General features: G+C 42.7%; 1 protein-coding gene across 3 annotated transcripts in view; it reads left to right on the plus strand.

Annotated features, from left to right (window-relative positions):
- Positions 1–26,576, plus strand: part of MARS1 (methionyl-tRNA synthetase 1) — a 312,431-nt gene that overhangs the window by 13,705 nt on the left and 272,150 nt on the right. For all 3 annotated transcript variants that reach the window (XM_082244787.1, XM_082244785.1, XM_082244786.1), the window contains exons 7-11: positions 3,381–3,493; positions 5,522–5,638; positions 11,513–11,716; positions 18,879–19,080; positions 20,866–20,940. In XM_082244787.1, coding sequence (XP_082100913.1) covers positions 3,381–3,493; positions 5,522–5,638; positions 11,513–11,716; positions 18,879–19,080; positions 20,866–20,940 — 711 coding nt within the window. The remainder of the gene's footprint in view (positions 1–3,380; positions 3,494–5,521; positions 5,639–11,512; positions 11,717–18,878; positions 19,081–20,865; positions 20,941–26,576) is intronic.

Genomic DNA, 26,576 nt, shown 5'->3' on the forward strand with positions numbered 1-26,576 from the left:
GCACAGGTTGTATTGCAGACGCCACCTAGTGGCCAACTTGGACTCTGCACAGCAGCACTTATTTACTTTTATCACATGTGTGGCACATATATCAGAAAAAGTGTATACCTGATATAACACTTGTGGTTGTGGGAACCCCCCATTGTTTTTTTCACGTTTATCACTATTGTATATTGTAATATGCACATGCATCACTATATTAGTTATTAACTTGATATCTGTTTCATTTATTAAACACACGGGTTGTTTATTTTACTTATTTTCTAAGGAGTTTATTCACAAAATAATTTGGCAACACCCTTATATTAATTTCACCCACATTTTGGGCAGGTCACTTTTATATACTGTAAGGTAGCGCCGATACCAATCGCCACATAATTTAAAACAAATTTACACTGCTATACAAGCTGTACCCTCACTACTTTACATTGTAGCAAAGTGTAATTTATTCAGCGTTGTCACTCACTTTTGTGATATTGTGTGGGTATGTATGTGTGTGTGTATGTGATAGATAGATATATATATCTATCTATACACACACATACATACTAAAAAAAAAAAAATATATATATATATATATATATATATATATATATATATATAAATATAAATATATAGTGTGTGTGTGTGTGTGTGTGTATATATATATATATATATAATATAATATAAATTTTATTTTTTCTAATGGGTAATATCTGCAGTGTGAAATAAGCAATTAAGTGATAATTATAAATAAATTATTAATGTAAAAAGCAGAAATTGAAAAAGGAAGTGTCTTAGGCCAATATGTGACGTGATAGAATAAATATAAAAAATTCATAAAAATTTTGTGCATTCGTGCACAAAAGATGTAGAAGTCCCCAAAGTTATTCAGTTGTAGTATGGTGATCACAATGGTGCATATCTTCAACACACTGGTTTAATGAGTGATGCACTTCAAGACAGATAAGAAATAGCCTCTTACCAAAAGATGAGACCCTAATGGGTCTATCCTCGCTTATAGTGAGTATCCTTCACCATGGATTAATATAGTATATCGCAGCAGCAAGGACCAATTAGGTAATCCCTTTTGCCCTGGACACACTCTGGAGTCTCCCTCTCTAGATGGCACTTCACGACTTCCTGACCATATACATGGAGTATAACAGATGGGAAGAGAAGGAAAGAATCCTCCACGATTGCGCAGTGTCCGATTAAAAAAAAAAAAAACATTTATTCGCTAAAAGACATCTACTTGCAAGCACTGAAAGGATAACCGCCATTTTTGTTCAAATCGACAGGCATCTGTTTTGGAGTGCATCACTTATTACACCAGCATATTGAAGATATGCACCAATCTGATCACCATAGTCCAACTAAATGACTTTGGGGACTTTTTCACATTATTATTTTCTGTATGATTGCAAGGAATTTCTATGCATTTTATATATTTATTTTATCACGTCACATGTTGGTTAAAATCGTGATCTTGATTCACCCCCCCCCCCCCACCTCCCCTCACGATCTTAAAACAGCATGTCCTCAGTTTTTAGGTCCATTTCACACAGGCTTTCCAATCCAGCCCGCCCGCCTGTCAGTTTTTCAGACAGACCGGATGCTCCATGTAGCCCTATGGAGCAGCAGATGTCAATGGAGGCATCTCCGCTGCTATCCGATCCGATCCTGTCCATGAAATCAGACGAATGAAAACCCTTTTTTCCATCCGTCTGGAGGATCAGATCGGATCAGATGAAAACTGACAGGTGGTCCATTATCATCCGATCTCCCATAGAGGAGAGCAGGGATCTGACAGGTCTGTCTCCGCTTAGAGAGCGGAGATGGAGCTGTCATCCGCCTGCTCAGAGGGGATCGGTGGATCGATCCCCGCTGAGGAAAACTGAGTCCATCGGGCCCATGCGAAAGCACCTTTAGAGCTGTTATCTGCTCACTCACAGCTATTAAAAAAAAAAAAAAAAAAAAAAAAAAAAGAGCCCTGGCAAATTTTTATCAACATTAAGACTTCTAGATACCTATAAACACAATCTTTTACAATGTATCTTTTCGTTCTTTAGATCAAAGGATTGGACTTCCGTCTGTAAGTGAGGGCAGTTTAGTGCCGGTTCACACTTGTGCGGTTTGCGAGATCGCATGTAATTCGGAGATCGCATGTAAATGCTCCTTCATTACATGCGATCTCATGTGCGGATGCGAGTTCAGCCATACACTTTGTATGGCTGAATTTGCAGCGCATCCGCAGCAAACTCGCACATGAGGCTTTTTTTGAGCCGCATCAGAATCGGATCGCACAGTGGTTCACACTTGTGCGATCCGATTCTGTGCGAACCGGCAGATCGCACTGCGATATGAGATCGCAACTGTCAATTAAAAGTTAACGACACCCCCTGCGTATCACATATGGCAGTGTGAACTGCCAGATGTGCGGATGCGATGCGGGAACACGCTGCATATTCACAGCGCTCCCGCATCGCACAAGTGTGAACCGGCACTTAACCTCTTAAAAAGACTAAGCCTTTTCTGGCATTTGTTTAAAATAGAACCCCCAAACATATATACATATACATAGATAGATTATATATATATATATATATACACACACACACACACACACACACACACACACACACACACTTCTTTCATTCATTTATTTATTTTTTAGAGAATAAAATGGCGATGGTTGAAATCTTTTATGTCACACTGTATTTGTGCAGACGTCTTTCAAACGTTTTTCTTTTTTTTTTTTTGGGAAAAATACACTTTAATGAATCAAAAGAAAACTAAACAGTAAAGTTAGCCCAATTTTTTTTTCTTTCTTTCTTTTTTTTTTTTTTTGTATAATGTAAAAGATGATGTTATGCCGAGAATCATGATCTTTATTCAAGGCAAAAAAATTGTGTGTGTGTGTATATATATATATATATATATATATATATATATATATATATATATATATATATATATATATATATATATATATATATATATATATATATATATATATATATATATATATATATACCCTTGTGTCGCTCCTATTAGAACGGGTCCATAGCTTCTCTATGGAAGGCGACTTACGGCGACCTGTCAGGCGACCAGGTCGCCTGACAGGTCGCCCCAGTGTGAACGGGGGCTCATTGTTCTGTTTAACAGACCAGAAGGGAACAAATAAGGCATGTTTATTGTAAGGGTTTACTTACACTTTGGGTTGTGAAGTGTAAGGGTGACAGCACATAGAGCTTGCTCCTTCAATAAAACGTCCTTAGTGGTACCTCATATTTTAATGCTCACTGATTCCCGTTGATTATAGGCTGTACTTAGAGAAGGTTGAGGTGGGCAGTCAGAATTCATTGGTGCTACTTCAGTTTCTTCTAATCCATTCTAAGGGTGAAGATGCAGCAGCCCGGTTGCTGTCTGAGGAGGATATTGCTGCCGCCACTGAAGCTTGGAAGAAAGGTCTGTCTAATGTTCCAAAGCCAAAACCGCAGCAGCACCCAATGTGAGTATCTTAATGTCTACTGCAGATCAGGTTGGCTTGCAGGTACATGGGGATGTATGCATTCCTATAAGGCTGACTTTGAGTGGTGCCAGTGCCTTGCCCACTGATGTTACACTTCAGCCATAAAGTGCTTGTAAACCTCTGATGTGATTACTCGCCTCTCTCCAAAGCACGGAGTGTCATTTCTCTCTGCTGTCTTGTTCCTCTGTTATCAGTAAGTCACTTTTGACAAGTTTTCCAGACACCAAGAGCTAAAAATGTGACAAACAAGCTCCAGCACACAGCCTGTGACTGACCGCCTTAACTCTGTGTGTTGTATGAAGGGTAGTGTGTCCGCTTTGTCAGTCTGTGAAAAATCCTTTTCATATCGGAGTTTTACAAGGATGCACAGAAAAAATGGCTGCAAATAGAGAAGTACAACTTATGTAGGAGGACTTGTTTAATCTGTGAGGCCAGTCACATCATTGGGTATAGGTAAGGGTTTACAGCCACTTTAAAAATGTGAAATGTACTAAGTCAGTGGTCCTCAACTCCGGTCCTCAGGGCCCACTAACAGGCCAGATTTTAAGTATCGCCTTGGGGAGATGCAGACTAGAGTACTGCAATCACTGAGCAGTAAATGATATCACCTGGGATGTAATTCAGTTATCTTGCAAACCTGGCCTGTTAGTGGGCCCTGTAGGCCAGGGTTGAGGACCACTGCACTAAGTGACCCAACTTTCCAGGCAAGTCACAGGATAGACACTTTTAACCACTCTTATTTTCTTTGATTTTTATTTGTAGTTGGGTTTTATTTTTATTTTTTTACTGTTGACCGAACTGCTGAACAACACATCAGTTCTACATTCAGGTAGTATTTTTGTGCCTTCTGAATTAAGTTGAACAACTTTTGCAGGATCGATTTATCTAGCAGGGCTTTTTTTTTTTCCTTTTAACAGTTTGTGTTGCGGAGGAGAAGAATGTAGATATACTGTAGGTGAAGCCTAATCATTTGAATTTGTCACTGGCTTCTTATGTCTTAGATACTCCAACAGGAAGATCTCCCTACTATAATTTCATACGGTGTTTCTGTTCACCTGAGAGTTGACCATTATATGTTACAACTCCTTATGTTCCATGTCCTTAACCAAGTGAAAATCCTGACAGAGAAAGTGGGAACTCCTCATAGAGGCCACAGCCAGTGGACAGATCCAGGAACTCGGGCACAAAGATCTTGGCAACTGAGTCCCTGAGAAATCTAAGAACCTGTTTTGTGGGCTGACACGTAAAGCAGTATTAAACTCCACCAAAAAAAGGCCCCTGGGTAGTTTAAAGCTAGTGTTAGTAATGTGCTAGCACATTTATGACAGACTTGCAGTACCTGTCAAAGAAAGCCCTCCAGCTCTACAATGTCAGCGGTTGGGCACTTCCATCTTCACCTGTTCTTCCTTTTCTGGGTTCCATTTATTTTGCATCTTGAATGGCCAGGCTGCTATGACATCACTCCTGCACGTGTGCACAGAAGTCACATCACTGCAGTACAGATGGAGAGCCATGAATGTTCGCTGAGCTGCGCATGCATGGCTCAGTGTACATAACTGGCAGGAGGAAGATTTTATGGCAGAGGAGACTGATATTCTCTCTTCTATCATAAAAACCCTGCCTGTAAGCACATTTTTAAATAAGTAGGTTTTAATACCATCGTAAGACTGAATCATGTTCTACATAAGCCCAGATGTGGGCTTTTTTAAGGTAGGAAAACGCTTGTGTGTTTTTAGTGCTTTTGGCACTATTTTTATCCAAATTAGTAACACAACATGACTCTAGTTCAGTTCAATTTTTGACAACAGTAAGAACTTAGAGGGAGAAGGATGTGAATGCAAAATGTTAACTAAATACGTTTTTTTTTTTTTTTTTTTTTTACACTATATACCGGAATTGGTTGCTGTGCAAAATGAATCAATCGTAATGTGTTGGGGGTTAAGTAGTACTTTAATTTCAAACCATATTTTGTTTAAGACTTCTCACAACTAATTCTCTTCCTTCCAGCCTGCCCATAGAAGGCGAGAAAAACTTGCTGATTACCAGTGCGTTACCCTACGTGAATAATGTCCCTCACTTGGGGAACATCATCGGGTCTGTGCTAAGTGCTGATGTCTTTGCCAGGTGAGCTATGTCTGTTGACATTAAAATATTTGAAACCAGTTAGAGCCGGTTCACACTACCGCAACCTCTAAGTAGCCTCATAAGGGGCGACTTGTTAGCGTGACTTTCAGCACCACTTCAGCGCGACTTGTGAATTATTTTAAGCGACTTATATGATAGACGACTTTGTACGACTTTGTATTTGGCCAATCAGAATATGATGTGTTGTGACCTAATTCCAAAAGTTCTTAAAAATTGTCGTTTTTGATAGAGAGACAATTATTGAAAAAATTATTAAAAAAAAAAAAAAAAAAAAAAAAAAAAAGATTTCTTTGGATTTAGTGTCTGGGGGGTCTAAAAAGTGTACCTGTGAAGTTTCAGCTCTGTATCATGTCCAGAACCAGAAAAAAAAGATAATTTTTCTTAGAATCTTTATTAGCGCAGGGATGGGGTTCTGCTCCTGTCACATCTGGGCATTTTTGTTACAGGCGTTTATTGGGCATTTTTTGGGCGTCCTTTGGAGGCAGGCATGACATCTGAACTTCTGTATAGGGGTATATATATACACACACACACACACACGTAAAAGGAGCGGAACCCTATCCCTGCGCTACTGAAATTATTTGCAGGGATGGTGTTACCCTCCTTTCACACCTATATGTGTGTAAGTGTATATATGTGTGTGTGTATGTGTATATGTGTGTGTGTGTATATATATATATATATATATATATATATATATATATATATATATATATATATATATATATATATATATATATATATATATATATATATATATATATATACCCCTATACAGAAGTTCAGATGTCATGCATGCCTCCAAAGACGCCCAATAAACGCCTGAAACAAAAACGCCCAGGTGTAAAAGGAGCGGAGCCCTATCCCTGCTCTACTAATTTTTCTAAGAAAAATGATCTTTTTCTTATGGCGGTCACCCTGACATGGATGAGTTCTGTCACCCTGGCATAGCAGTCAGTCAGTTCACCCTAAACAACACTACGGTCACCTTGACACAACACTTTCCCTACAGAAACTAGATTATTGAATCTAACAATAGTGGTATATAGTACCCTAACTACACTGCATTTCCCTTTCCTCACACGAAGTGTTCACCAGTGCCACGAATCAGTGCCACGTATAGGTGCCACGAATCAGTGTCCACCAGTGCCACTGCCCACGAGTGCCACTTATCTGTGTCCACCAGTACCACTCACACAGACCAGGCAGAGATAATGGTATATAGGAACTGTAGGCATGGCTGCTATGTAGGGAATGCCTGGTTAATTTTCCTTCTTCTTCCTGCAAAGTCGGATCACAAGTCGCTTCAAATAAGAGAAGGATCCGACTTGGAGGTGACTCCCATTGAAGTATATGGGACAAGTCGGATACAAGTCGCCTCAAAGTAGTACAGGACCCTTTTCTGAAGTCGGAGCAACTTCAGTAGTGCCAATTAAGAAGGCTCTCATTGATTTACATTGCTTTTGTTTTGTCAAGTGACTTGAGGGTACACAAATCGCCTGACAAGTCGCGGCAGTGTGAATGGACTCTTACACATTCATGTTTTTATTTAGCAGTTTTATTATATAAAATATACTATGATATGACTTCAGATTGTTTGTTTATTTTGCATTTGTCAAGGATTAGCCTTCACCTGGCCAGAGAGCTGGCAGGTTTGAGCAGATTTTCAGCTTACCCCTCTCCCCCATCACTAGCTGACCACATTGGAACAAGGAGATGAACTTTATGACTGACATTATGCAGATAGAGCTTGTAATTGTGAAGCCATGTGCCTCCTCTTCAGTCTTTATTTTTATTTTAAAGAAAGCTGGTAAGCACAGTCTATCTTGGACGAGTGAACTTGCTCCTAGCGTATGTTGTTGTCGGCCTATGTTTCTTTTATTTTAATGGCAGCCATGCTCTCCAGTGCAGTCATTCAAATGTAAGCCAAAAGTTACAACTGGACTCCCTCCTCAGATCCATTGTAGCAAACTGCTGCTACTGCTTCTGGGGGACTTTGCTCACTAGCTTTCTTTAAAGTAAAAACAATTGCAGAGGAGGGACAGGGCTTCACAAATACACTGAAGGGCATAGGGATGGCTATAAATTGGGCTTCAGTCTGGGGTGGAGCTACAACTATCAGTAATAGAAATTAATGCAGGAGGATGATTAAGGCTCCATTCACTTAAAACACAGCGCGGTCCAGTGGAAATTGCTATTCCGTACTGCAGCCCCCCACCCACTTTTTTTTTTTTTTTTTATTTATAAAACTTTATTGAATTGTCACACAACAAAAACTTTTCATAAAGTTCAATTGCCTGCCACACTCCAATAAGCTAAAAAGTAGCGCATGCAATGCAGTGGTGTGAATCGGGCACACAGGAGACGAGGCATTTGCCTTGTCATGCAGTGGGACTGCCCTGGATAACTGCATAGCGCGGTCCCAACATATCTTCAGCATTCAAGGTAATTTAGCTGGACCAAAAGTAAAAACTTTTTTTACTTTTAATTTGCAAAACAACACCAGGGAGCCATGATCTGGAGTTATTGTGCACACTGCAAAATTATGTGATTCGTCAGAGATAATGTGATCAAAAAAGGGGGGGTAAGAGAATTGGCGCTGCTGGAAATAGGGTATATAAATAATGTATATAATGGTAAAATAGATGTGATGGTAAAGGACAAGTGTGTGAACTAAATAATTGGGGTGATAAAAAGTGTCCAGTTATAAACAACTTACCACATAGAAGTAAATTGAATAAAAAAAAAATATATATATATATATATATATATATATATATATATATATATATATATATATATATATATATATATATATATATATATATATATATACACACAGTGGGTATGGAAAGTATTCAGACCCCCTTAAATTTTTCACTCTGTTATATTGCAGCCATTTGCTAAAATCATTTAAGTTCATTCTTCTTCCTCATGAATGTACACACAGCTCCCCATATTTACGGAAAAACACAGAATTGTTGACATTGTTGCAGATTTATTAAAAAAGAAAAACTGAAATATCACATGGTCCTAAGTATTCAGACCCTTTGCTGTGACACTCATATATTTAACTCAGGTGCTTTACATTTCTTCTGATCATCCTTGAGATGGTTCTACACCTTCATTTGAGTCCAGCTGTGTTTGATTATACTGATTGGACTTGATTAGGAAAGCCACACACCTGTCTATATAAGACCTTCCCGATCACAATGCATGTCAGAGCAAATGAGAATCATGAGGTCAAAGGAACTGCCTGAAGAGCTCAGAGACAGAATTGTGGCAAGGCACAGATCTGGCCAAGGTTACAAAAAGATTTCTGCTGCACTTAAGGTTCCTAAGAGCACAGTGGCCTCCATAATCCTCAAATGGAAGACGTTTGGGAAGACCAGAACCCTTCCTAGAGCTGGCCGTCCGGCCAAACTGAGCTATCGGGGGAGAAGAGCCTTGGTGAGAGAGGTAAAGAAGAACCCAAAGATCACTGTGGCTGAGCTCCAGAGATGCAGTCAGGAGATGGGAGAAAGTTGTAGAAAGTCAACCATCACTGCAGCCCTCCACCAGTCGGGGCTTTATGGCAGAGTGGCCCGACGGAAGCCTCTCCTCAGTGTAAGACACATGAAAGCCCGCATGGAGTTTGCTAAAAAAACACCTGAGCACTCCAAGATGGTGAGAAATAAGATTCTCTGGTCTGATGAGACCAAAATGGAACTTTTTGGCCTTAATTCTAAGCGGTATGTGTGGAGAAAACCAGGCACTGCTCATCACCTGTCCAATACAGTCCCAACAGTGAAGCATGGTGGTGGCAGCATCATGCTGTGGGGGTGTTTTTCAGCTGCAGGGACAGGACGACTGGTTGCAATCGAGGGAAAGATGAATGCGGCCAAGTACAGGGATATCCTGGACAAAAACCTTCTCCAGAGTGCTCTGGACCTCAGACTGGGCCGAAGGTTTACCTTCCAACAAGACAATGACCCTAAGCACACAGCTAAAATAACGAAGGAGTGGCTTCACAACAACTCCGTGACTGTTCTTGAATGGCCCAGCCAGAGCCTTGACTTAAACCCAATTGAGCATCTCTGGAGAGACCTAAAAATGTCTGTCCACCAACGTTTACCATCCAACCTGACAGAACTGGAGAGGATCTTCAAGGAGGAATGGCAGAGGATCCCCAAATCCAGGTGTGAAAGACTTGTTGCATCTTTCCCAAAAAGACTCCTGGCTGTATTAGATCAAAAGGGAGCTTCTACTAAATACTGAGCAAAGGGTCTGAATACTTAGGACCATGTGATATTTCAGTTTTTCTTTTTTAATAAATCTGCAACAATGTCAACAATTCTGTGTTTTTCTGTCAGTATGGGGTGCTATGTGTACATTCATGAGGAAGAAGAATGAACTTAAATGATTTTAGCAAATGGCTGCAATATAAAAAAAGAGTGAAAAATTTAAGGGGGTCTGAATACTTTCCGTACCCACTGTATATATACACAAATAATCTCCACTCACTTATGTGTAAGTATATATATATATATATATATATATATATATATATATATATATATATATATATATATATATATATATATATAATATATATATATATATATATATATATACGTACGTAAGGTATATAGCTATGTACATCAATAAGGGTATAAATATTAGTTATAAATCAAACGCACGTGGTAATCTGATAAACAGCCATGATTTAGTGACGTAATCTAGGCTCATAAAAGGTCAGCCCAGTAAAAGAGACTTTGTGACAAAATGCAATCGGGATAAATATTGCAACAAATATTGCAACAAAATATTGCGTGAGCAGTATAATAAATATAAATTCATAAAAGGTGTACACCTTTTATGAATTTATATCTATTATACTGCTCACACAATATTTTGTTGCAATATTTATCCTGATTGCACTTTGTCACAAAGTCTCTTTTACTGGGCTGACCTTTTATGAGCCTAGATCACGTCACTAAGTCACTTTGCTGTTGTTTATCAGATTACCACATGTGTGCTTGATTTATAACTTAATATGTATACCCTTATTGATGTATATGGCTATATACTTACACATAAGTGATTGGAGATTATTTGTGTGTGTGTGTGTGTGTGTGTGTGTGTGTGTGTGTGTGTGTATATGTATGTATATGTGTATATATGTATATATATATATATATATATATATATATATATATATATATATATATATATATATATATATATATATATATATATATATATATATATATATATATAATAATTTTTATTCAATTTACTTCTATGTGGTAAGTTGTTTATAACTGGACACTTTTTATCACCCCAATTATTTAGTTCACACACTTGTCCTTTACCATAACATATATTTTACCTTTTATATACCCTATTTCCGGCAGCGCCAATTCCCTTACCCCCCCCCCCCTTCTTTTTTTTTTTTTTTTTTTTTTTATCACAATCTTTGATATAAAGCCTTTGGTTGTATCTGAGGGAGGCTGCAGCCTTATCTTTCCCTTTATCCTTAGTGCTGGACTTTCTCAATTTATACGTCAATTTATAATGGATACCCGCATTTTCTATTAATTTCGTAACCTAAATGGGCCTTTTATAATTTTGAGTTCTTATGATCATTTAAGGGAGAATTGTAGGCACATGCATGATAGTGTTTGTTTTTTTTTGTTTTTTTTCCTTGTGTTTTTTTTTTTTTTTTATTTGCCTTTAGGCGATTTACTTTTAGCATGGGTTTTGTAATACTTTTGTCTTCCCTATTTTTCCCAGCTGGATAGTAATATTTGTACATGATCCAGCTTTTGATTTCACTGAAAGGAAAATAAAATCTTGCATTGGATCTTACAGGTACTGTCGGTTAAGGAACTGGAACACTCTGTTTGTGTGTGGGACAGATGAATATGGCACAGCAACTGAAACCAAAGCAATGGAAGAAGGGATGACCCCACAGCAGATCTGTGACAAGTACAATGCTGTCCACACTGACATATATAAGTGGTTCAACATCTCCTTTGACTTTTTTGGCAGAACAACTACTTCACACCAAACAAAGTAAGAATTCAGTCTGTGTATTCTGTCAGAAATCAAGTAGACTAATACCTTTTGCCCCCCCCCCCCCCCCCATGCTGTCTCCTAATTGGCTCATTGGCTGTGATTGACAATTCTGTGTTAGCCAATGGGCTCCCGCTGCTGTCTCAGCCAATGAGGAGGGAGAGTCCTTATCCAGCCAAGGCTATTGTGAACTTTACTGAATCTGAGGGGGCTCAGGTAAGGATTGGGGGGGGGGGGGCGCTGCACACATAAGGTTTCTCTATTGTCCATTGAAAGACGCTGCTTCTTAACCATTGGGTTATGCGCCATCTACAGGAGTAGTGTTAGGTAGTGAGAACAATTCACTGACACGCCTACAGGGGTAGTCCCTTCCAGCATAACCCCCACACACTCTGCCACAAGCCAGTTTCTTGCTGCCTAGTGAAGGAGTAGGACCTTTGTTTCCTGCTGGGACTTCGGTCTGAGTTTTTTCTTCTTTTAAGAAAATGTGTTTATTTTTCTTTACTCACTATCACTAGCTAGTGTCAGGGGGATCCTGCTGGTGAACTACAAGGTTATAGTCCCGCACTAGGCCTCGCCATGATAGTGTCCCTGTGAACAGGGATGAGCCTGCGAGTGGATGTCTCGCCATGACGCATCGACCTGGAATGCCTTGAGTCGCAGCATACCCCTCGGCTGGCAGCACCCCCACTCAGGGTGGGAGGTGGTCTGTCCGGAGTGGAGCCCACCCGGTCCATGGTATTGTGAGTAAACTGAGCCCTCCATGTCCCTAGCTGCCTCTGGGGGGGGGGGAAGCTTGTGGGCCCACAGGGGGGGGATAGTAGGATCCCTGCTTCCTAAAAGATCCCCCTGGCCTGTCAGGATTCTGGCCCTGCCCTCTTTGCTCCCGATCTGGGAGCGCTATATGTCAGCGCCTGGTACCCATGGAGGGGGAAGTGTGCAATGTTACCTTATCCTGCGGGGGTCTTTTTGGTAGATCTCTGGTGTGGCCTCATGTTTGGGTCCTGACCGCATGGCAGCGTTTTCAGCCGCCATCTTAAGTGTGGGCATCGGCTCCCTGTGTGAGAGATGCAGTGGCCATTTTCACTGGGCTTCCTATACTTTTGCATTGGCACCATTTTTGTGTAGTCTGTAGCTACACAGGCAGTTCGGCCTGTTGTGATGTAATTTCCTATGAGAAACTTCTTGTGCTCTGCATGCTGCAGACCCTTCTGTTTATTCTCTGAGGTGGTAGAGTATTAATGGGCTTTTTGGGCATTCCCTGCGCACACTGCTACCTGCCATTAGCTTAAAGGTTAACTCCGGTTGCATTAGCTTAAAGGGTAACTCCGGTTGCATTATGATCGGTCGGTGCGGATCGCGATGGCAATTTAAAGGGGCAGTGCATACTTTTACAGTGACATTGCAATGGAGTCCCAAGTGGTAATTCTCCATCTGACCCCCTCAGTACGCCTACCGGTGCATCCGGTTCGCTGTCCCTGATGTCTCTTTCTGCAGCTTTGAGAGACTTTGTAATGAAACAAGTCACTAGCAAAAATCGGCCTCTGTCGTCTCTATCCTCTGATTCAGAGTCTGATGTGGTCACCACGGACAACCCCCCTGAGGAATCCCTGTCCTCGCTGTCGGATGGCGAGTGGGATATGGCCTCCTCAGCTGCAGTGCGGGAATGCGCTATGGTGAAAGCACTAATTTTATCAGTAAGGGACATTTTAAAATTGTCTAATGAGCCCACACAGTCAGGAACGCAGGTAGTTTTTGGCTCCCGCAAAGCCCAGAAATCAGGTCAGGTGTTTCCTTGTCCCGAGGATTTCACACTATTGTGAGCGAGCAATGGCGGCACATTAAGCACGTGCTAGTGGTGCTGAAGCGCTTTAAACGTCGTTATCCCTTTGCTGACTCAGTCTCGAACCACTGAACGGTGCCACCTAGGGTGGATCACCCGGTTTCCAGTTTAAACAAATCTACTGTGTTACGCGTGGAAGATTCCCCGGCGTTTACGAACCCGGTGGACAGACGGTTGGAATCCCTTTCCCGCCACTTACATGTTTTGGAGGGGTCGGGGCTAAAACCAATATTTTGTGTTTGTTCTGGTTTCACAGACCGTAACGGAATGGGTTAAGGCCCTGGTGTTCCTGTGCGATGTGGCCTTGGACGTCAGCGGTAGGGATTGCCATACGCCGCATGGTGTGGCTGAACAGCTGGTCGGCGGACCAGGCTTCAAAGAAGGCCTTGACAGATCTCCCTTTTCTGGGTGAAGCGTACTATTCTCCCCCAATCCTCCAAAGGAAAGGTGCTCCGTGGTAGGCGGAAGCCCTCCTTCATGGCTCATAGGCGTTTTTTTTCGTGCCTCAGGGGCATAAGAAAAAGGTAAACCGTTCAGGGCCTCTGGAGGGAGCAAAAAGGCTTGGTCGGGTAAGCCCAAGACTAGTCAGTCCAGTTCGGCAGACAAGTCCTCCTGTATGAAGGGGCGCCCCCTTACCCGTTTCTAGGGTGGGGGGACGTCTGCGTTGCTTTAAGGGACCCTGGACATCCTTGATTTAGGACAGATGGGTCCACTAACTGATTCGTTCAGGGTACAAGATCGAATTTCGGTCTCGTCCACCAGACAGATTCTTTCCCTCAAATCTTCTTCTGTCTCCGGATCGCTTGTGGGATCTCTGGGAGGCAGTGCAGGACCTCTTAACACAGTGATTGTGTCGGTTCCTCCGCAGGAACGATTTTGAGGTTTCTATTCAAACCTGTTCACTATGCCCAGAAAAGAGGGCAAGGTGCATCCAATATTGACCCTTCTCAAGTCTCTGAACCGCTTTGTGCGGGTGCAGAAGTTTTGGATGGAATCCATTCAGTCGGTAGTAGCGTCTTTAAATCAGGGGGATTTTCTAGCCTCCATCGCCATCAAAGATGCATACCTACACATCCCTATATACGAGGGACATCAGAGGTATCTCCGTTTTGCAGTGCTGGAGGAGTACTTTCAATTTGTCACATTACCCTTTGGTCTCGCCTCTGCTCCCAGAGTCTTCACCAAGGTTTTGGCCCCGGTGTTGGCGTTGCTGCGCCATCGAGGGATCGTGATCCTGGGATACCTGAACGATCTTCCGCTGAGAGCACTCTCAACCAGCCTTGTTGGGTGACCTGGAATTCACGGTTTAGACCCTTCAAGAGTTCGGGTGGACCATTAACTTCAAGAAATCTGCACTGACCCCGTTGGTGCATCTGCATTACCTGGGACTGACTCTGGACTCCTCCTTTGCGAGGGTCTTTCTTTCCGGGGACAAACCTCAGAAGTTGCAGGGAGAGCTGCGGTCGCTGAGGGACAACGATCTCTCCTCTCTACGGACATGCATGAGAGCCTTGGGTCTGATGGTGTCGACTTTCAAGGTGGTCCTATTCGCTCAGTTTCACTCTAGGCCTCTGCAGAAAGAGATTCTTGTCAAGTGGAACAAGGATCCACGGTCCTTAGAAAGTATGATATGTTTGAGCCACCTCACGAGATCAACTGGATGAATTGGTTTCGAGATTTCCCAGTTCGGATCAAATCCGGTAATGCCACGGCTGTGGCCTACATCAATCAAGGGGGCACCAAGAGTGCCCGTACGGCCCAGGAGATGGCCGAGATTTTTGACATGGGCCGAGGAACATGTTTCGGCTCACTCCGCAGTTCACCTTCCAGGAGTGGAGAATTGGCAGGTGGATTACCTGAATCGTCAGGTTCTGGATCAAGGGGAATGGTCCTTTCATCCGGAGGTATTTCGTCTCCTGTGTGTCCGTTGGGGCACCCCGGCGGTCGACCTGTTTGAATCTCGTTTCAACATGAAGGTGCAAAGGTTCGTGTCCAGGGCTCAGGACCCTCTGGCCAACGCCGCAGACGCGTTGGTGGCTCCATGGAGCCAGTATCGCTGATTTGTGCTTTTCCGCTGATACAGCAGTTATCGAGGTTTCTCTGCAGGCTGGCGGTGGAAAACGTTCCGGTGATTCTGGTGGCCCCAGACTGGCATCGTCGGGCTTGGTACGCAGACCGGGTAAAGTTGGTCGTTGAGCCTCCCTGGTGACTGCCTCTAAGGGAGGACCTGCTGTCCCAGGGGCCGGTCTTCCATCCTTCTTTACTGTCGCTGGCTTTAACGGCATGGCTGTTGAAAGCCATGTGCTGAGAGACAGGGGTCTCTCTAAGTCTGTGATTCCTACGCTGTTGAGGGCTAGGAAAGCGACTTCCAGGAAGATTTATCATCGTACATGGAAATCGTACATTTCGTGGTGTGAATTGCAATCTTTGCACCCTCGCTTGTTTTCGGTTGTGAGAGTCTTGGCTTTCTTCCAGAAAGTCGAGCAACGGTAGGCCTTGGGCACGATAAAGGGCAAGGTGTTGGCCTTGGCAATATTTTTCCAACATCCGTTGGCTGTTAATACCTTAATTCGCACCTTTATTCAAAGGGTGCGTCATCTGGCGCCTCCGTGAGATCTGAATTCGGTTTTGTCTGTTCTTCAAAAGCCTCCTTTTATATTGGAGACATTTCTCTGCTTTTGTTGTCTCAGAAGGTTGCTTTTTTGGTAGCGATTACTACTGTTCGCAGAGTGTCTGAGTTGGCGCTTTTCTGTCCGCCCTATTTGGTCGTCCACAGAGATAAAGTGGTTCTCTGACCTAATCTGTCTTTTCTTCCTAAGGTGGTGTCTGATTTCCATTTGAATGAAGACATTGTTTTGCCTTCACTCTGTCAGCCGAAGCATACCAAGGAAATTGCATTGCATTCTCTGGATGCGGTTTGGGCGATAAGTCCTTTCGGAAATCAGATTCTCTTTTTGTCCTTACTGAGGGATCTCCTAAAGCTTTGGCTGCGTCTGCTGTGACTATATCCAGATGGATTAGGCAGGCTGTCGTTCAGGCTCATTCATTGAAGGGTCAGGTTCCTCCTTTCCCTGTAAAGGCGCATTCTACTAGGGCACTGAGTGCCTCTTGGGCTTTTCGCCATCAGTCCTCTGTTACCCAAGTATGTAAGGTGGCGACCTGGTTGTCCGTGCATACGTTTACAAAATTCTACAAGGTAGATTTATTGGCATCTTCGAATTGTGGTGGAAATTAATGGGGTTTGGAACATAGAAATTCTCTAGGTGCACTGAAGACTTCACTGCGCTGAAAAGCACACTTGTGGATATTAATACGCGCCAAGTGCCATTAATCCTTTGTACTTTTCACTTCACTGCGCTGAAAAGCACACTTGTGGATATTAATACGCGCCAAGTGCCATTAATCCTTTGTACTGAAAAGTACAATGTACAGCTCTTTTGTATAAGGTTATCCCAGCGCGCTCTGCGACAAGGAAATATACAGACACTCGCTGTGTCAGTTCGATGCCAACTGAAGTATATCTGCTTTTACAGCAGAGCTCAGGTTTTTTTTATAGGCAGAGAACAAAAGGGGGCTACAGGGGAGTGGCGTCAACACCACTAATCACAGACATGTATACATTCAAAAGTACAATAGAAAGGGGAGTGCATGTTCATGCAGGAGCAGAGCCGCGTGCCTGAGTTTCCCGCCGTTGGATGCACGAGTGACCGTGCACCATTACTATAATGAAACCCACGTGTAGGAAAAATGCCCGCCAAATACTATGCAATGGAACTAGCTTGTATCTCATGAACATTGCCCCGCCAATACGTGTGCATGCACTTCCATCTTAACCTGTTAGAGTGGATCCTATATAATATAGTTCATAAAAAAACATTTGATGGTAATCATGCTATTGTTCCAGTGAATGAGACTTTATTATTATATCTGTAAAAGACAACAGCAGCAGTATTTCAATCATTTGGATCAAATATGACAGAAAGATGCCACTAATCCTGGTAAAGGGCAGATATTATCAAGACGATAAGAGTTCCATATCACAAACATATCTCCGTCAGTGAATACCGGGGGCCCCGGTTGGCTGATATAAATTGGTGCAGTGGAGCTCTCCTTGCACTGCCATAGATCCAGACCAGCACCATCGATGGGGATTACCTGGCTACAAATAGCGTTCAGGCTCCATTTGATGGAAGGTTTCCACAATTGCAGGTCTTTCCTCGATGCCAGTTAAAGCAATATTCGCCGTGCATAGCGATTACCAGTAAACTGACACTGGGAGACATAATGGCAATTTAACTAAAATACATCCTAAAGAAATGTCCACATACATATTAATAAAATTTCCACAACAGGATTCCTCCTTTGGCCGCATGGTTTTGCAGGCTGCTGTTTAAAGAGACTTGTTTTCTCTTTCTGGGGTTAATTTTTTCTTTTTGGGTAAGCTCCTGTTGTTCCTGGTTGAGCTTGTTACCCAGTTGGCTAAGTTTTAGCCTTTTTGGAAAAACGTAACTGTTTTTTGGTTGCGTTCTTCCCACCCCTCATGCATACACTGCTTTGGGACGTCCCAATGGTTAAGAAGCATAAGAGCTGCGTTTGTCAATGGACAATAGAGAAAACTGGATTTCTGTAAGAACTTACCGTAAAATCCTTTTTCTCTGAAGTCCATTGACAGACGCAGCACCCTCTGTTATGGGGATGGTTTGTGTCATCTTTTTTTCACTGCTTGCTACGAAACTGGCTTGTGGCAGAGTGTGTGGGGGTTATGCTGGAAGGGACAGCCCCTGTAGGCGTGTCAGTGAATTTTTTTTCACTACCTAGTTCTACTCCTGTAGATGGCGCATAACCCAATGGTTAAGAAGCATAAGAGCTGCGTCTGTCATGGAACTTCAGAGAAAAGTATTTTACGGTAAGTTCTTACAAAAATCCATTTTTTTTTACCTTCATGCATGAAGGTAAAAACCTTCAGCCTTTAGGACCACTTTAGCCTACCTGATTGAATATAGATCAAATAGATTGTTGGAGGACACCAACCAAAATATGTCAGTGACGGTGTCCTGAGTGACATTGGAACCCAGGACAGCTTGCACCCATCATGCTCCACCCAAAATAAGTGTGAGGTTTTCCCTGTCATTTTTAACATGCCAATGACTACATTTGTTACAGTGCAACTGTTGTGAAATTACAAAGAAAGTGAATGCTGATGTATTTCAGGGTGGGGGGGGGGGGTGTATAATAAAGATCAAGGAAGTTATTATGAGGAAGGATAATGCTGGTGTTTTTCATAGCAATAAAGTAAAAATTTGTGCACATGTAATACAGAATCGCTCAGGACATCTTCCATCGACTACTGGAAAGAGGCTTCTTATTGGAAGACACTGTGGAGCAGCTGCGGTGCGAGACCTGTCAGAGATTCTTGGCGGATCGTTTTGTGGAAGGAATATGCCCCTTCTGTAATTATGAGGAGGCCAGAGGTGACCAGTGTGACAAGTGTGGAAAACTTATCAATGCTGTAGAGTTAAAGGTACTGCCATAACGGCTTTGTTATCTGTAAACCTTTTTATAGTCATATAGTGGATGATAATTGGGTTAATATTTATTAGTATATGGGATATTTATATCCCAGAAGTGTTTAGGCTTAATTCAGGGGCATTAAGTCCTAAGCATGCAGCAGCTGATAAGATAATTGCCACAAAATATAATAGTCTGGAAAATGCACTGAAGTTTGGATGGAGATTTGTCTGTTGTACTCTATAGCCTTCCCTGAGTCTGGTATTTTCTGCTCGGAATAGAGCCCAGGATGCTGCATCTCTGGGCAGGGTGCACAGTCTAAAACAGTTTTTTCTCAACTCTGGTCCTCAGGGCACACTAACAGGCCAGGTTTTCAAGAAAACTGAAATACATCACAGGTGATATCAGTGCTCAGTGATTGCAGTATTCTAGTCTGATCTCCCCAAGGTAACACTTAAAATCTGGCCTGTTAGTGTGCCCTGAGGACCAGAGTTGAGAAACACTGGTCTAAAAGATGATTCAACTCCGAAGAAAGTTATTGGGTTCTATAGGGGATTTTACTATGGAGGGTGAGTGCGTAGTAAGATTTGCAGTATTCCCTGAAAAGGTCTCAGCATGCCACCGCAACAAGGACATCATTCTCCTATGTCTATCCCCTGTTACTAAGCATCCAAAGGAAATCTCTCTACATTGCCTGGATCTAGTTGGAGCCTTTTAAAGCAGACCCTCTCAACTTTTTTTTTTTTACCTTGGAGGAACCCTTAACAAAAAGTTTGAGATCTTAGGGAACCCCTGATATTTTCAGATCTGCAGCTCACTGGAACATTGGTATGATCAGCAAGCTGTTGATCTAACAATTATTTTTTAGAAATACATTACTTGCCTCCCTAATGTGAAATGTGCGCTTGCTTTTTCTGCATAGTTGCTGAGTTCTGGGTCGAACGTGAGAGGAGCATCATACATGGGAACAGCAGAGTAGGGGACAAGGAGCTCAGCAGTCTGTAATGCAGAAGTGGTTTCCTCCACATGCAGAGCAGGAAGCTGCTCTGACATGCTGATCCCCGCCAGCCCTCCTTTCTCATCCATCACATGTGACTACAAGGGATTTCCATCACTTTGGATTTCCTCCCACTTCCTGTTACACTTCCTGTTACTGTGGAACAGAAAGTGAAGGGAAATCTCAATAGGGTTACAACCCTCACTTACTCTATATCGGAAATGGGTGGGGAAAAATGGTTTGCCTTCAGTTATGCTTTCATGTCTCTACTGAGGATTTCCCCTCACTTCTGTCCCAAAAAATTGGAAAATCTCCCCAACAGAACTTAAATAAGAACTTGAATTTATTTACATACGGTACGTCGGTATGTTGTACAGGAAAGAGTACAAGTTACCCTGTTGTGGTTGATTCATCTGCTGTACTGTACTCTTAAGCAATTATGGGACCTTATTTTGCAAGGTGTTTGACAAAGAAAATAGGTGACCAAGGCCTTTTGTGGTCTGTTATACTATGGAGTAATCTACTTGGAAGGAAGAACTGCATTTCTTGCTCCTAAAAGACTATTTAATTCTATGGTGATTCTGCCATAATATACATACTTGCACATTTATAGCAATGGAGCCCACAATGGAGTTTATTTATTCTTTTATATCCATGTCCCAGACCAGGCTGGGGGGTTGGGCAAATAATAAACATGAAAGAGTGTGTGTTTTGTTGTTTATTTATTTTTTTGTGTAGTATATCAATATGGAAAGTTATCTTGGTGATTGGTTGTTTTAACATTTTGCCTTTGTTTTACAGAGACCTCAGTGCAAAGTGTGTAAGCAGTCTCCTGTAATTAAATCATCTCGGCATCTTTTCTTAGACCTGCCTAAGGTATGACACATTCTGAGAGCACTGTCCTTTTTCTGAGGCCGGTTTTAATTTAGCAACTTGATCTAATCCTAGAAATATTTTAACGTGTATCTAAAACTTTTTTCCCTACATTTTTCGGCCACAGTACAGAAGAGGAATGACTGTTTAAGTTCTGTACCCTCCCAGGGAGATTCACTTTATTTGCCTTGATGACCATTGTCACTAGGACTAAAAGTGAAGAGAAATCCAAAATGTTGAGTTAGAAGAACTTAGAGGAATGGGGGGGGGGGGTGGGTTGCTTCCAGCTGGGACACTTGTTTAGTGACAACTGTCTATGGAGGGCTTTCCTTCACGTTGGATACATTCCTTTTTTCACTTTCTGCTAAGTCTACAAGACAAAAAGTGGAGGGGCTTCAAACCATTCCCTAGTGTAACAGAAAACGGGCCTTTAGATAAGCTGTTAAACAAGCTTCAGTCTTCTGCCAGATGCTTTTCATGTACTGTTAGCAGAGCAGAGATGGCCAGATAATGCTCTGTTTGTAAATATCCTTTGACAGCATGTGGTGTTATGAGGCTCTGATTTTAAAATGTCTTACGGGCATGAGGCCCAATTCCCAAACATGCCAAAACAAGGATCTTTTTTTGTTTTGTTTTTTTCAAAAAAATTAGCAAAGTTAAATGAGATTTGAAAACCGTTCATGTGGATGAAAGAAGATAATTTTCTCTTCCGTTCATTGACATACACCGCTCTATAGTCTTCACCATAGGGTTATGCTGCCCTCTACAGGAGTAGAACTAGGCAGACAACACAAAAGCTTGGCTGCACCCTGTGGGCTGTCCTCAGCAGAATCCCCCCTCTCTCTGCTTAGAGATACTGTTTTTTGTTTGCCTAGTTCAGGAGTAGGACCTAGGTTCTTGCTTTTGTCTATTTTTTTGGGCTTCACTTCTAGCCAGTGTTCCTTCCTCTGGAAAAATTGCAGAAATTGCATTCTGCAATTCAACTGCTGCTAGCCCACGAGTGGTCGTCCCTTCGGGCGTGCATGCGAGTGATTGGCCTAATGGTGTCCACCCTGGGTGTGGTTCCCTTAGCACAGTTCTACACGAGGCTCCTTCAAAAAGAGATTCTGGTCAAATGGGACAAGTGCCCCAAGTCGCTGGACAAAGTGATTTTCCTTAATCGGGCGATAAAGTGTTCTCTGGTGGCTGCGCTCCTCGACCTTGCTACAGATGCCCATCTATGTCTTGAAACTTTGAGCAATCAGGCTTTGCCTGGATCATTGGACAGAGCAGCTCTGGGTGCTCCCGGTGTAGATTCAGTCGCACAATGCCACAGCCGTGGCTTATGTGGATCCCCAGGGTAGCATGAGTGTGTTGGCGGCCCTGGAGGTGTCCAGCATTCTTCGGTGGGCAGAGCGGTTTGTTCCGGTCCTCTGCCTTGTCAGGCACATTACCTCAGTCGTCAGGCGTTGGACCTGGCAGAATGGTCCCTCCATCTGGACACGTTTTCATAAGATTTGTCTGCGGTGGGGCACCCCCAAGGTGGTTCTGTTGGTGTCTTGGCTCAACAACAGAAAGATGCTGAGGTTTGTGGCCAGGTCGCGAGATCCTCTGGCAGATGCCACGGACCCTCTGGTGGTTTCATTGAGCCCGTACCATCTGATTTACGCCTTTCCCCTGCTCCCAGCTTCTTCCGTGACTTTAATGCAGGGTCGGGGCCGAAGGCATTCCGGTCATTCTGGTGGCTCCGGACTGGTCTCGCCGGTCTTTGTACGCCGACCTGATGCGACTGGTCCCCGACGTCCCCTAGAGGCTTCCTCTCAGGGACGATCTATTGTCTCAAGGGCCGAACTTCCATCCTGTTTTACGGTCGCTGGCATTGACGGCCTGGCTGTTAAGAGTCAGGTGCTGAAGGACAGGGGCTTGTATAGCTCGGTGATTCCGACCATATTGAAGGCGCCGAAAGCTTTATCATTGGGCATAGAAGGCATACATTCCCTGGTGTGAGGTTCGAGGAGTCCATCCTCGTTCATTTTCGGTGGCTAAGGTTTTGGCCTTTCTTCAACGGCGTGTTGACCAGAAACTGGCCAAGTGCCTGTCTGCCTTCGCGGTCTTTTTTTTTTCAAAGACCTTTTTTGGCTTTTTACATTCATTGGTGCGTACATACCTTCAAGGGGTTTATCATTTGACTCTGCCTGTACAGTCTCCTCTGCCACTGTGGGATTTGAACCTGGTTCTGCCTGTTTTTCAAAAACCTCCCTTTGAGATATATATGGGAGATCCCTTTTGCTTAAGCTGTTACAAAGGTGGCTATCACCTCTGCTCGCAGGGTGTCGGAATTGGCGACTGTCTTGGCGTTCTCCCTATCTGGTGGTTCACAGGGATCAAGTGGTCCTGCGACCATGGCCTTCGTTCCTCCCGAAGGTAGGCTCTGATTTCCATTTGAATGAGGACATTGTGTCACAGGCCGACTCATCCCAGGAAGTTTGCTTTGCATACCCTGGATGGTGTTCAAACTATTTGAATCTATTTGGCAGCTGCTGAGTCCTTTTTGGAGGTCAGAGCTTTGTGATTACTGACGGGCCGCGTAAGGGGCTTCCTCTGCTACCACTTCTAGATGGATCAGCCAGATGGTGACCCAGGCTTATTCGCTTAAGTCGGGTACCCCCCTTTCTCTGTGATGTCACATTCTACTCTGGCACTTTAGTGCTTCTTGGGCACTCCGTCATCAGATGTCAGTGGTGCAGATGTGCATGGCGGGCACTTGGTCGTTGGTGCATATTTTTCAACGTTTTACAGAGTGGATGTTTTGGCATCTGCGGATGCCAAAGTTTTGCAGGCTACGATTTTAGAGGGTTTATTTCAGGTTGGGCTCCTGTTCTAGTTGAACTACTATTACCTGGATTGGCTTGTGTTTAGCCTTGGGTTTGTTCCCACCCCTCATGTTTGGCACTGCCCTGGAATGTTCCTATGGTGAAGAATATGGAGCTGTGTCTGTCAATGAACGGAAGAGAAAATAGGATTTTTGTACTTGCCGTAAAATCCTTATCTCAGAGTTCATTGACAGACACAGCATCCACCCCACTAAGGAGCTTTTATGCTTCTGTAACAAGCAGTATCTCTAAACAGAGAGGGGGATTATGCCAGCCGAGAACGGCCCACGGGGTGTAGCCAAGACTTTGTGTTGTCTGCCTAGTCCTACTCCTGTAGAGGCAGCATAACCCTATGGTGAAGAATATGGAGCTGTCTGTCAAAGAACTCTGAGAAAATGATTTTACAGCGAGTACAAATTTTTTCTAGTCTTAAAACTTTGGGAATTAGCCTGATCTGTCTTGCTTCCCCTTTTGTGTTTTTTGCCATTGCAGGTGTCCTTCTTTGCTGTTAGTGGCTATGCTCCAGTACAGTTCTGGACACAAAGTAAAGAATCATAGGGACTATTAATGCAATTGCATCTGAAAACAGTAGTTTGTGTGCATTTTGCATGCAGATATGGAAGCATTAATATTTTGCCTCTGCTTTGCGACCAAGGCAACAGTTGTATTTTTGTCTGGTCGTGCAGCTACTCTCCTCTCTTCCCTGTCGTGCATCATATGTTGCTGCTTAAGCTCATGACTCTGTTGTGCACATCTGACCCTTGTTAACCACCTCTATAATTATAACTCTTAACTAGTGTGTGATAAAAAGGGTTTTTTTCTGTTTGTTCACGCTCTTGACAAAAGGTCAGTGTGTCTGACTGTGCATTAATTTGATTTCCTGTTGCTTTTTAAATATTACCCCACCAGTAATCGAGCAGCTCGGACATGAGGAAGCAAAGCCTTGTCTGTACCAAAATGTCCCTCTTTACAGTGCAGAACAAGGCACAATGAGTTCAGTAATGGGCAAAAGATAGCTTTATAGAGTCTGGTGACTGGTCCTTTCTTCTTCTTCTTCTTCTTCTTCTTCTTCTTTCTTTCTTTCTTTCTTTCTTTCTTTCTTTCTTTCTTTCTTTCTTTCTTTCTTTCTTTCTTTCTTTCTTTCTTTCTTTCTTTCTTTCTTTCTTTCTTTCTTTCTTTCTTTCTTTCTTTCTTTCTTTCTTTCTTTCTTTCTTTCTTTCTTTCTTTCTTTCTTTCTTTCTTCTCTGTGGAAAATTCGAATTATATATTTTTTTTTTACCATTTGTTTTGTTTTCTGCAATCAAAATATTGATGCACAAAAATATTTATTTTATAACTTTACTCAATACGAAAAGCAAGCTTCTGGAACTTTTCTGTTCTCTACTTGGCTCAACTAATCCTTTAGTCTCTGCTGGACCAAAAACCATGGGTCTAGCCTGGATTGTCACCCTAGGGCACTGGGCTTTGCGAGTGGTGCTTTCCAGACCTTAGGGTTGTGTGCTAGCCGCAGGGCACTCTCCAGGCCTCAGCTGTGACCCAGTCTCTGACTCCCTTTATAAATAAAACTATGGGATATTCCTGGTAACTCCTCTTCGGCACTTGAGCCCTGCTTTGTGGAGCTTTCCGCACTTGAATTCTGTGTCAATTAGCCGGAGAACCAAGTCTTCACGTCCACAGCAGAGGCACAAGGATTGGTGTGACCAGTGTCCGAATGCCCTTTTTGAAAAACCAGTCCTACAGGCTAAAATATGGGTTTTCTTCCTCTGACTTTGGAATCCTTTCCCACACCCCACTAAATGGGTATTTGCAGGGTAATAATGGACTGTGACCTTCCCTCGTTTTTAGCTTTTTATCACGGCATTATCCACACCTTGGTGTGCTGTTAGCTGCAGAGCACTCTCCTACTCTAGAGCTTTACACACACACACACACACACACACACACACACACACACTAAACCACCTAGCCTAAACAATGTCCGATTTTCCCACAATTGTTTGCATACCCCTCTGTGGTTCTGCCATTGCAGTTTTGTCTGGAATGTATCTTTTGAGCTTTGAGGTTTCCTGTAAACTGTTGGCAAGCATTTTTGCAGCGATAGGCACAGCCTCTAGTGTCCCTAATTTCTAAAAATTATCTTAGTAAGTGAATCTGAGTGGTCTGGTGTACTGTGAATCACTTAACAGTTGATGCACTTAAGTATTTTTTTTATATTTTTCTGCCATTTTCTCCTTTGACCTAGTCATGATCAGGGCTAAGGAAACTGAGAACACTGAGATCATCCACTAGGTTGAGTCTCCCTTATTTTCAGCCTGGAAGAAGCACTGTCTATTAAGGCCCTCACTTCACTAGTGTTTTTGGGAGTCCGACTGTTTGCAGCTCTTGCTACCATCAGTTGCTTGGGTTTTTAAGTACGCAAAGGCATTGCCTTACCTTGAACCTAGTTTCTCTCTGCTTTGAAATGCTGCACTGATGTATAACTGACAGTTTCATTAACAGGTGATCTCAGACCATCCTTCCATAATACCAATAGCAATAATTGCTCTCTAAGAAAGGATAGACACCTGCAACATAGATTTTAGGACCCCTGTTACTATTGGGTTGTCCTCCCCAGAGTCCTAATATAGCTTAACAAATTGAGTATCGGCTCTTGCATGCAGAGACAAGACCATTGATATGCACTTAGGTTTGTTTTCTGATCTGTGCACAGTTAAAGTGGAACTTCACTCTCTCAATCCACATTGATGATTATTTTTAATCCTCATGCTGCTAGCACTCGTAAATAGA

This window comes from Pelophylax lessonae (genome assembly GCF_965119305.1).
Source record: "Pelophylax lessonae genome assembly, chromosome: 2".
Classification (NCBI taxonomy): Eukaryota; Metazoa; Chordata; class Amphibia; order Anura; family Ranidae; genus Pelophylax; species Pelophylax lessonae.